Below are 12,165 nucleotides of genomic sequence, written 5' to 3'. Positions count from 1 at the left end.
CTTAGAGGCTCGCTCCAGGCGGTCCAACATACGCATCACGGGCGTGGCGGAGTCGACCCAGACAGGGAAAATGGAGCTATTTGTTGAGAAACTCCTTAAAACTCTATTGGGGGACGACACCTTCTCTCCCATGTTCATAGTGGAGCGAGCCCACCGTACCCTGGGCCCGAGGCCCGCTCCGGGGGCGAACCCTCGGCCGATAATAGCAAAACTCCTCAACTACAGGGACAGGGATGCTGCCCTCCGCGCTGCTCGAGAGAAGGGGGAGCTGCAGTTCGAGGGAATGAACATTTCGCTATACCCTGACTTTACCTCCAAGGTACAGGAGGAGAGGCGGAGATTTGTCCCATATAAGCAGCAGCTCAGAGACCTGGGCTTGGACTATGCCATGTTGTATCCGGCACGGCTGCGCATCAATAGGCAGGGCCACTCACATTTCTTCACCGACCCGAAGGAGCTGCAGAAATCCCTGAAGCAATGGATCAAGGAGCATAAGGGCAGCCGGACGGCGCCTGCGGAGGAGGGCGCTGACAACGAGGATCTGGAAGAGCAGGACTAGTGTGACGGAGGGGCGCAGTGGTCTCTCCTGAGGACCTGGCCACTTGAGGCCTAGCCATGACCACAGACTCTTGGCCCGGAGGTTGCCCAATCTGGGCTCTCCACTGCAGTGAGCGGACATCCGGACATGGCATCACGGGTGAGATCTGCACGGGCCACATGGGTTAAGGTGGTGGGCGATACTATCCATGACTCAACTAGCCTGCCAGGGGGCGGCGTTGATAACGGCCCACGACAGGGAGAGTTCGATGGGGTCTGGGGGGGGGGGGGGGGGGGGGGGGAGAGTGGTAAGGCGGATACGGTATTGTTCTTGTTACCTAAAAGCCGCACTGGCAGCTGGGGGCGCTGGCGTAGGGGCGGCCAAAAGACATTGCGCAGAGGCGACGACCGGACGTGGGTCGATTGAGACATTGAGCGTGCTACCTCTGCCCTGGCGCTCATAGTGCTTGCGGCTCTTCTTGGGACTGCTTGGGAGAGTTTGAAGATGGGTGGGGGGGGTGAATGTGGGAATTTCGGTCACACCAGGTTGGGGTTGGTTGACTGTGGGCGGTGGGGGGCGAGGGGGGTTCTGAGTTCGGGGAAGTTTGGGATGTTTGGGGAAAGGTCCGACATGTGCTCCAAAATGTCTTATGCTATAGGATGGGTGGGCGGCTGCTGCCACTGGTGCGGGGGGGTCCCTGACACTGCACTACTATTGTTGTACTCCTTCACTGTTAATGGCTGACACACCACAGGCAGACACTCTGAGCGATACCGAGTCCCTCAGGGCTCTTACCTGGAATGTGAGGGGTTTGAATGATTATCGGAAACTCCGTAAGGTGCTACACTATCTACAGAGACACCACATAGACCTGGCCCTGCTGCAGGAAACGCATCTGCCCAACACCAGTAAGATGCTAATGCACAGAGGGATCCAGGGTCACTCCACTTACGCAGGCTTCACCACCCATGCCAGAGGGGTCCTCACCTGGGTCAATCCACAATCCAAGCTGTCCCTCGCCCTAGTAAAGGCGGATCCAGAGGGGAGGTTTTTGTTAAGCAAGTGCACGGGCAAGGGACTCAACCTGCTGGTCATGAATGTCTATGGCCCGAACTATGACTCCCCTGAATTTTATACAACGGTTGCGGAACATTGTACTGAATGGGCCGCTGGAGCTATGATCTGGGGCGGGGACTTCAATTTCACCTTTAGCCCTGAGCTAGATAGGTCTGCGGGCCCTGCCCGGCGGCGGCGGCGCAGCGCATGCAGGCAGAAATGTTGAGATTGGGGCTGGTAGATGTGTGGAGGGATAGAAATAGCGCCAAGGGGGGGTACACGCATTACTCAGCTTACCACAATATCCATACCAGGATTGACTACTGGCTGGCTTCACACCACCTGCTCACCATGGTCAGGGGCTGCAGTGTGCTTCCCCGCACTCTGTCGGACCACTCACCGGTGCTGTTGGCACTGCGTACTCCCCAGCAGAGAATCCCGCCATTCACGTGGCGCTTTCCACCCTACTCGCTGCTGGATGAGGCTTTCAGGGCTGACCTGGGGGAGGACATAGACACCTTCTTCGACACCAATCTGGGATCAGTGGACAGCTTTGGGACGATTTGGGAGACATTTAAGGTGTACGTGCGGGGGGTGGTCATGGCGAAACACTCAGGGGTACTAAAAGCAATTAGACACAGGCTGAAATATTTGGAGGGGCAGATAGCGGACTACGAACGCCGCCAGCGGCTTGACCCGAACCTGCCTGGGGACGGGACCCTGCAGGACCTTTTGAGTGAGTTCCACGAGGAGGCGGACAGGGAAGTGCGACATTTAGGGAAATACGCGGCAGCGCGTGCGTATGGCGAAGGGGACCGCCCGGGTGCTCTGCTGGCCAGGATCATGAAAGGCACTAGGCGCAAACAGACCATCGCGGAAATGCGTACCTCAGGGGGGGAGACGCTCACGGAGGAGACACACATTCTGGCGGAATTCAGGAGATTCTATGAGGAGCTCTACACCACTAAATTCTCCGGGGTCGAGGACCAAATTGACAACTACCTCGACTATATCAGGATGCCATTCCTTGAGAATTGGCAGAGGGAATTCCTGATGTCCCCCATACACCGTGAGGAGATATCTGATGCACTGGCCACCATGAGAGCGGATAGTGCCCCCGGGATGGATGGTCTGACGGTGGCCTTTTACAAGGCGTATAAGGATAGGTTGCTACCCCACCTCTCCACCCTCTGACGAAATCTGCGAGAACGGCGCTATGCCACACTCCATGCGGGAGGCGCTGATTGTCACCATACTCAAACCTGGTAAGCCCAGCGACCAGCCAGGCTCGTACCGTCCACTGTCCCTTCTTAATGTTGACGCTAAGCTCTATGCAAAAGTACTAGCTACCAGGCTGGCACTCGTGGCGCCGGGGTTGGTAGCCCCGGAGCAGGCTGGGTTCATCCCGACCAGGAACCTCACTTACAATATCCGCACGGTCATGGGAGCCATGCAGCACACTAGGCATGACACTAAGGCCATTGCGGTCTTTCTTGACATGGAGAAGGCCTTTGACTCTGTGGAGTGGCCCTTCATGCGCAAGGTGCTGCAAAAGTTGGGGCTAGGAGAACTTTTCCTCCAACTGCTGGGTGCCCTCTATCACGAGCCCACGGCCAGAGTCAGATTGGGGGATGCAGTCTCGGAGCCGATCTCCATCACCAGAGGCACGAGACAGGGGTGCCCCCTTTCCCCGCTACTCTACGCCCTTGTGGCAGAGCCACTGGCGTGTGCGATTCGGGAATACCACTCGTATGAAGCCATCAACTACCCCACCTACAAAATGGGCATTTCCACATATGCGGACGACACCCTGCTTTATGTCAGGGACCCGGCCAATAACCTCGCGTCGGTGCTGAGAGAAGTGGTGAGGTTCGGCGCGCTCTCCGGACTGAAGGTTAACTGGGCGAAATCAGTTGCCTTCCCACTAACCCCTATCACTGTCCCCTTCGAGATGGACTACCCGCTCCAATGGTCCACTGAACCGATACGGTATCTGGGCATCATGCTCCACACGGACCCTGAAGTTATGCTGAGGGAAAACTACGGGGTTGCATACAGCAAATTAGCGGATGACGTAGAGCTCTGGATTAAACTCCCGTTATCTCTGATGGGGAGGATTGCCTTAATGAAAATGGTCATTCTCCCGAGGTTTCTGTTCCTGTTCAATAATCTCCCGATTGTTCTCTCGAAAGCCTTCTTTGCAACCCTGAACAAACTCTTGGTGCGACTAGCGTGGGCCGGAAAACAACCTAGGGTGCAGTGGAAGGTACTGCAATTACCGTATGAGCAGGGGGGCTTAGCTGCCCCGGACCTGGAACGCTACTACAGGATAGCGCAGGCCTCCCACCTCCACACCTGGATACATGGCAGCCGTGACGTTCCGCACGTGATACTGGAGCGGCTGTTCGCGGACCCTACTCCGCTTCCGGCTACCATTTGTGGCCCACAAGACCGCAGAGTTGGCGTACTAGACTCCCTCCTGTCTACCAACCATGCTTGGCATTCTCTACTGCAGAGGCAAAACAAAGTGCTAATGTACGCTCCCAACATGCCCCTACACTGGGCGCTCTGGCTACCAACCTTGGCGGAACCGGGAGTCCATAGGGCCCTTCAAGAATTGGGTGCTCTTACTCTGGGGGACCTATTCGAGCATGGCCAGGTGAAGACGTGGGCACAGATCTCACATCGGAGGGAGAGCCCCACACTGCTCCAACGCTTTCAGTATCACCGGGTCCGTAGCGCCCTGCTGGAGCTGCTGGGCCCCGACATGGAGGAACCCCCTGCGGTCCCGGAACTGGTGTATATCATTGACACCGTCTCACCGAAGAAGCTGATTACTAGATTGTACAGGATAGGGCACGAGCACACGGCCCTGCTCTACACTAGGGCGAGGCTGGCCTGGCAGACTGACCTGGATACGCACGTCGATGACGGCATGTGGGCCTACTGCTGTGCGGCCACCAGGCGCCTTTCCCTGAATGGGAGGCACCGGTTGATCCACTTTAAATTCTTACAAAGGGTGTACCACACACCAGAGCGGCTCCACAGGTACGGTCTTCGTGACACCCCACACTGCGAGAGGTGCCGGGCTCGGGTTGCGGACTTCCTGCACATGGCCTGGGGCTGCCCGGGAGTCCAGAAGTATTGGGCCAGCGTATTCGCTGAATTAAGCGCCATAGTGGAATTGGATCTAGCAATGGATCCAGCCCTTGCTCTACTGGGATACACAAAATCAATCCCAGTCGCGATTAGGAAACTGGTGAGCGTGGGACTGCTCCTGGCGAAGAGGGTAGTCGCATTATGCTGGATGAGGGGGCCATTACCTACGCTCAAGCGATGGGTTAGCGACATGAAATACTGCAACACGCAGTCGGACACATACAGTGAGCTCCTGCCGCCCGGGAGTCGCCCCAAGAACTTCTGGGGGCTGTACCAGACCTACTTGTCCTCCAAGCTGGACGGGGAAGTCTCGGAGGAGGGGGAGGGGGGAGACAGAGGGAGTGACGTGCCAGAGCCATCGGATACACACGACTAGGGTGCTCCTCCGCACGACTAATGTACTGTAAACGGTAGAGATTTCTCCATTCTACTAGAAGTGAGACCAGGGGGGAGGCACTCCGGGCAGGGGGAGGGCGGCAGGCCGCACTGGCTACTACAGGTGATAGAGACGTCTATAGGCGACTTGGGGAGCACAAATGAGGGACCGGTTGAGGGGAGGGGGGCGTTAGGAGGGTTGGGGTTGGTTGGGGGGGGGGAAAAAATATAAAACTGTTTTTTGCTTTGCCAATATTGTCTGAATTGCACACTACTATGCAGATGGCACGAGCCTACAGAGGAGGCCTGTCCCCGGCAGACCACCAACGAACTCTCACTCTGGACTCTATGATGTTAATGTGTCATGATATTTGTACTTGCTGTTGCTTGGATACCTGTTGCCGGCCCGGGATGGGTTGTAGGCAAGTGACTGAGTATACATTGTGCTGTGCTTTTACATAATAAATACAATAAAAAAAAAAAGAAAAAAAAAAACAATCTAAGGAGGGAGAGGATGCCCATGCGCACTGTAGTCCAGGAGAGGAGCCACCTATCTCGTGATACTTCGAAGACTCTTCCAGGACAACAATGTGCAATCATCCGGACCTATGCACAGATATGAATTCAGCAGCCCACATGCCTCGAACATGTTATTGAGGGGCCCGGTTACCATAAAATCTGGTGGGCCGGAAAACAACCTAGGGTGCAGTGGAAGGTACTGCAATTACCGTATGAGCAGGGGGGCTTAGCTGCCCCGGACCTGGAACGCTACTACAGGATAGCGCAGGCCTCCCACCTCCACACCTGGATACATGGCAGCCGTGACGTTCCGCACGTGATACTGGAGCGGCTGTTCGCGGACCCTACTCCGCTTCCGGCTACCATTTGTGGCCCACAAGACCGCAGAGTTGGCGTACTAGACTCCCTCCTGTCTACCAACCATGCTTGGCATTCTCTACTGCAGAGGCAAAACAAAGTGCTAATGTACGCTCCCAACATGCCCCTACACTGGGCGCTCTGGCTACCAACCTTGGCGGAACCGGGAGTCCATAGGGCCCTTCAAGAATTGGGTGCTCTTACTCTGGGGGACCTATTCGAGCATGGCCAGGTGAAGACGTGGGCACAGATCTCACATCGGAGGGAGAGCCCCACACTGCTCCAACGCTTTCAGTATCACCGGGTCCGTAGCGCCCTGCTGGAGCTGCTGGGCCCCGACATGGAGGAACCCCCTGCGGTCCCGGAACTGGTGTATATCACAACAACAATGTGCAATCATCCGGACCTATGCACAGATATGAATTCAGCAGCCCACATGCCTCGAACATGTTATTGAGGGGCCCGGTTACCATAAAATCTGGTGTAGCATTAGCCGTGGTCTTGGTCTCAGGTGGAATATTTTGAGAATTTGTACTTGGCAGCGCAGTGTGTATTTGTTCAACTTTATCCGTAACGTATAGGGAGTGTTCTTCACATTGGGTAGCAGTAAGAGCAAGGGGAGTAGTCTGGGTTTCTGAGCCTGATAGTTTTTACCACCTTGAAAAGTGTTTTGGAGCAGTTTTGTGCTTGAGAGATTTTGTATGTAAAAAAAACCTCAACTATATACCTCATAGTATTGATTTGTAGAAAATGTTCAGTAAACAAGACTACACATAGTTTGGCCTGTGTACAAGAATATTTATCTGATAGAGACATCTAGCCGCAGATTCTTTAACTCACGCCCAGCTCCATCCTGATGTCGTCCACGGAAGTGATGTGGCGTGCTGACGTCAGTTTTCTTCTTTTCCATCCAGGAAAGTAATACCTCGTGCCTGTTATTGCTTTATTACAGGCCTTTTCTACGCCCTTTCGTGTCCAGGTACAGTGTGTTTAATGCCCTTTGTGGGCTTCAAACCTTGCCAGTCCTGCTTGCAACAGAGGTCAGAGACTGACTAACGAAATCTTATATGGTGCTTGGGAGAGCACCATGACCCCGTGAAGTGCAATGTTTGCCGCCAGCAGCAGCAGCAAATACTGCGGGAATGCCGCATGACGCTGCTGTCTGCCCGGATGTCCCGAACGAACCCCTCGTGATGCTGGGTCCATCTCCAGCAGAGTCGCCCATGCGGCCGGTCCCAGCACCATCGCCGTCCTTCGCCTACCTCAGGTAAGCATTGCCCCCCCCCACTTACCCTCCTCGCCCCACAGAAGGGTAGGAACTCCGGTTGGGACACCACCGGCGGGTTTACCCTCAGCTCCAACAGAGTGCCCTGACTGCCACCAGAGTCGCTGCAACGTCAGGACAAAGTCCCTTAGGGGCATCCAACGACATCTAGCCTTTCCATAGCGCTGTTGTACAGCCTTGTGAGGCTCCCTGCAGCATCGCTGGAGGTGGCTGCGGCACAGTGCAAAACACCGCTTTGGCGCACTATCTCCCGCAGGTTTCCACCGCGGGGAATGTTGAGTCTACGCCGGTCGGACTCCGAGCGGTCTAGTCCTTTTCGGAAGTCGCCGACGCCGGCTTGACTCGAAGGGTCGAGGTCTTTTCGGAGGTCACCGGCTCAACTTGGGTGGTCGAGGCCTTTTCGGAGGTCGCTGACGCTTGCCCCACTCCGCCAGTCGGGCCTTTTCAGAGGCCTCAGACGCCGGCTCGGTGTCGCCGCCGGTACTGTCTCCAGCTTTAGTGGTAGAGGATGTGGTCCCGGTGGGTTCTCCACCCCGTCAGTCATTTCACTGCTCTCCAGAGCAGGCGCCAGTAGAGTATTGGCCTACTCATCCTGCTGCTGAGCCTCTATTAAGTGGCCATTTTAAGGATGGAGTCGCCCTCAGCCTCTAGTCCTTCAGAGCCTTTGCAGGATATTCTCCACCAGGGCGCGGGGAACCATAGTTACCTTTTGCGGGTCATTGTTCAACATCCCTTTCGGAACGTGGGCACGACCCTCCTCTGGGGACCCTGTGGATCGGGCTGTGGCACATCGTCCGGCTCCCACTGGCCCAGACTGCTTGTCCCTCCATCCTGGAGGGGAGCTGGAGAGCTTGTGCTTGAGCAGCTCTCTGAGTCCTGTTCCGTTGCATCCTCCCACTCGGGAGTCTCGATGGTTGGAGTCATATGGCCGCGATGTGTTTGCATCCGCTAGCTCGGGCCAAGGGTCCCTCCACACGTGTGTATTTACTCGGGCTGCATTTGCACTTTTGTACGCTGTTGACCAGCTCCACCCCTCCTTCCCAGGGATCTCTCGTGCCGATCTGGCCCGCCTGATCAGTGATGGCTATGATGTGGCGCACTTTTCAATTCGGTCTGCCATGGACACCACGGACACTGTGGGTCGTACTATGGCCAGGTCGGTTGCCATACGCCGCCATGCGTGGTTGAGTGATGGCGTTTTCCAAGAGCATGTTCAGGAGCGGCTTAAAGGTATACCATTTATGGGGTCACTGACGCCCGTGCTGATTCTGCAGTCCAGGACCTCCTGTATATGTATCTCTTTGCGGTTACCCGTTGTGGGCCGCAGATGTTCTGGGTTGTGTGGCTGATCAGCTGTGTTGTTTACTTATTCTGGTACAGCTGGTTAAGCTGGGTTCGCCTTTCTTTTGAGCCTCTGCCTTCGAGCTTGTCTCAAGAGGGACCCTTCTTTTGTAGAGTTGTACCTTACCCTATGTGGGGTATTTGTTGGCACTCATGGCTACTCTTCCTTGCCCAGGAACTATTGATGCACGTTGACTCTTCCTACTGTTGTAGGAGGTCTCCTCTGATGAGATCCATGGGATTAGTTTCTCTCCAAGGGCTACAATTGGTGGTCTACGGTTGGTCTGTAATACATCCCCGCCTCAGTAAGGTGTTGTGTCAAACTGGCGTGTTTCTGCAACCTCACTGTGCACGTCTTGCCTATATCTGTGGACAAGAGCACCAGGGGGGTGGGGGACACGTCTTCCCTGGCACGGTCTCCGGTTCCTTGTTTCTGGCAGGACACGAGGTCTGGTTTGTCCCTTCCTGTCCTGTGCACATTCTTAGTTCTCAAGGAGAGGCTCTGGTCTATGCCTTTCTGCCACTGGATCTGTACTTCGCCCGGGATGTTTTTCTGGGTGCGAGTTCTTACTCCCAGTCAGGCACAGGTGCTTCTTTAGGTAGCATTACTGTGTGTGTATTCTTCGACGTTCTCCATTTTGGTAGACTGTCAGTCTTGGCAGTGTAGAAAACAATGTTTACGTAAATTTCTAACAAAAGCCATTTAACTTGAGAAGACTAACAAAATATGTACCCAGCTGTCTTTATGAGATGTGTATTAAACGGCCAGAGAAGGGATTTTTCCATTGTCCAAAGGACTTTAATAGATATGGTATCTGCTATATGGCTGCAGGGAGAAATCACCATTCCATTGTGAAGGAAGGTCAGAAAACCACAGCAGTAGGTTTCTGTGTACTCCCTACGTTTAACAGAAGCATTGTGTAGCAAAACAGAGGCAGAGGGCGAGCTGAACCCTCTTTCTTCCACACCACTACCCATAAAAACATTAAGGAAGCAGCGAGAGCTATATCTTAGTTTTTCTTTGAAAAGATTACATTTTCCTTAGGAGCTTAGGCAATCTACTGGCTGTGACCCCAGTATTTTTAGGGTAACATGAAAGGATTGTGTGTTAGAAAATAAAGAGGGAATGAAGGGGTTGTACGGTTCTGTCACTAAAACCCATAACTAGGTCTGGGAAGTATTATTAATATGAAGATTCAGTACCACAGATGGGAGTCTCCCATTCCCACAACAATGGCTGAAAACATGCAAGGCATCTACCACGTTATTATTAATTCCTATTTGTAAAGCACGAACATAACACCCCCTTACGAATCTCAAGCAGCAGGGGGCCTTCAGGGATTTTAAGTGGCCTATTGTCTAGAGCAACATGATGCTCAGCTGCCGCTGGATATCGAACCATGAACCCTGCACTCCGAAGTCAGCAGCTCTGGCTGCAGCGCCACACCTCTCGCACAAGTTTTGGAAACAGTAGAGCAAAATATGTTAAGAGTCCAGGCCTTCTCTACGGAGACTAGGCCTCCCATAATGAGTGAAGGCAGAACAAACAATTGAACAAAGACAAGACTCAACTAAGACCCAGCTTATTTATTGCTCTATACCATAGTTTTGCCTATTAGATTCTGGTTAAGACAACTACACCTATGTCCCCCAGAACCTAGGAGCATTTTTACATGGTACACGGAGCAGCAACTCTAGATGCACCAAATCTGCTCCAGAGGATGCTGCAGGCCCCTCTTAATCTAAGAATATTCAGTCAGGTGGAACACATTTACAAATATATCCACAGAGAAGGATCCAGACAGAATAAAGAATAAAGACAACCGTGCAAAATATATTTTGCAGAATCCATGTTAAGTTAATTACATTTATTATTCTGCACAACTCACCCTAGGGCATCTCGACGCTGCCATCCCAATACAAACAGTACTAAAACTACACAATGCACAAAAGCTCCAGAACAGCGGCTTCTAAAGAATTATGCTTGATAAAAGTAACTTCCTTTTGAAAGTGGATATCGGTTGTGAAAAAAGCACACCCTGTACATACATGCTTCAAAAAAATGAATGCAAACAATTATTCAAAAAATCATTTCTTCACAATGTCGGGAGGATACACAGCTGGATACCGCTCACAAGTTAATGCTTTCTATTGACTAAGAACACTTCGAATGATGGCAAACAATGGCACTATACGCATATTAGTCAGTTCTATCACATCCCCACTGTCAAGCTCTTGATAGTATAACATTCTTTGCTTGTATACTATGCTCAGTACATCTATATTACCCTCATTTCTAAATAAGCAGATTTATATGAAAAAAATTCTCAGAGGTGTAATTGTGTAAACTGCTGATACACATCAACTTACATGAATTTAAATTTCTATCAAAACCAAGAGATCTTCAGTCAGTCAAGTGCTGAAAACTCATCAGCTCAGTTTCTCTCTCACAGATCATTGGTTAAAGCAAACACCTTAGTCTCCATTATCATGAGTTAAAGACGACATGCTGTTTAGGTAATCCTTCACCTTTAGTCCAGGCTTACCTCTTGTCCTGTGGCTGCTTCCATGTCCAGAAAGAGGTCGAGCAAAGACCTGACAAGCCGGGCAGCTTTTGCTTTACTGATGGAGTTCAGGAAAGGTCGGACATACTTCAGGAGACCCCCGAGCTCTGCAAATAAAGATCTACAATTTAACTGTACACAACCAAACAGTAGAAGAACTGAAAAGAGACATCTAGTTTGCTCATATTAATTTCACTTTGGCAATAAGGGTTCTCTGCACTAATGGAATCAGGCATAACTTTAAAACAGAAAAGAGTTGATTGTTTCCAGCCACACAGCTATCACCATGCTTGCCATAACATATGCTCTCTATATTGTCACTAAAGGCTTTTGAAACCGCATACCATTACAAATTTAATTCATGCCTTTACTTCAACGTTCTAACGGGGCATATTTCAAGGTGAATTCTGGCTAAGGATTGGGCATTTTAAAAAGTCACATTCTACAGCATTTAATTAATGGCGCAGTTAACTGTCCAACTGTTTTCATTTTGAGAATAAAGCTTAAACATATCTGGAATGTTTAGGAGGAGCTAGTCTTCTATTTTTTTTGCTGGTTTTGAGGACTGTATAAGTTGAAAGTTAACCGGAAGTGAACCCATTATACTGTTTAAACCACCTACAGTAATTCTACCGTCTCCTCAGTGGAAAGATTTCGATTAAGTAGTTGATGCATTTTTAGGTCTCGCCTAGACGAAAGCAAAAGCGAAGCTTTTGCTGTCTAGGGCGAGACTACTTACGTTATCACTTTTGGGGGAATGTGGACAGCAGACTGTCACGCGCTTCTCCTGCCGGAGATTTGACCTCGTGGACGCGCTTTGGCGCCTTAGCTGCTTGGCGGTGCGCGCGCTACATCGTCAGTTTCTTTTTTTTTTTTCTTCTTCAAAGGGGCTGGCGTCAACGCGTCTTGAACGTGCGGCGTCTCTCTATATTCAGTCAATCACCCCACCCGGACCCCCCACCTAGGGCCCA

General features: G+C 52.1%; 1 protein-coding gene across 1 annotated transcript in view; it reads right to left on the bottom strand.

The window, feature by feature from the left end:
• PSMD11 (proteasome 26S subunit, non-ATPase 11) overlaps positions 1–12,165 on the bottom strand; it is a 413,573-nt gene that overhangs the window by 317,875 nt on the left and 83,533 nt on the right. Inside the window, exon 3 of the mRNA XM_086923842.1 lies at positions 11,177–11,301. Within this exon, the coding sequence (XP_086779968.1) occupies positions 11,177–11,301 (125 nt within the window). The remainder of the gene's footprint in view (positions 1–11,176; positions 11,302–12,165) is intronic.

This window comes from Lissotriton vulgaris, chromosome 5, assembly GCF_964263255.1.
Source record: "Lissotriton vulgaris chromosome 5, aLisVul1.2, whole genome shotgun sequence".
Taxonomy (NCBI): domain Eukaryota; kingdom Metazoa; phylum Chordata; class Amphibia; order Caudata; family Salamandridae; genus Lissotriton; species Lissotriton vulgaris.
Note: the sequence above shows the minus strand (reverse complement) of the source record. Positions and strands in the feature narration are given on the sequence as shown.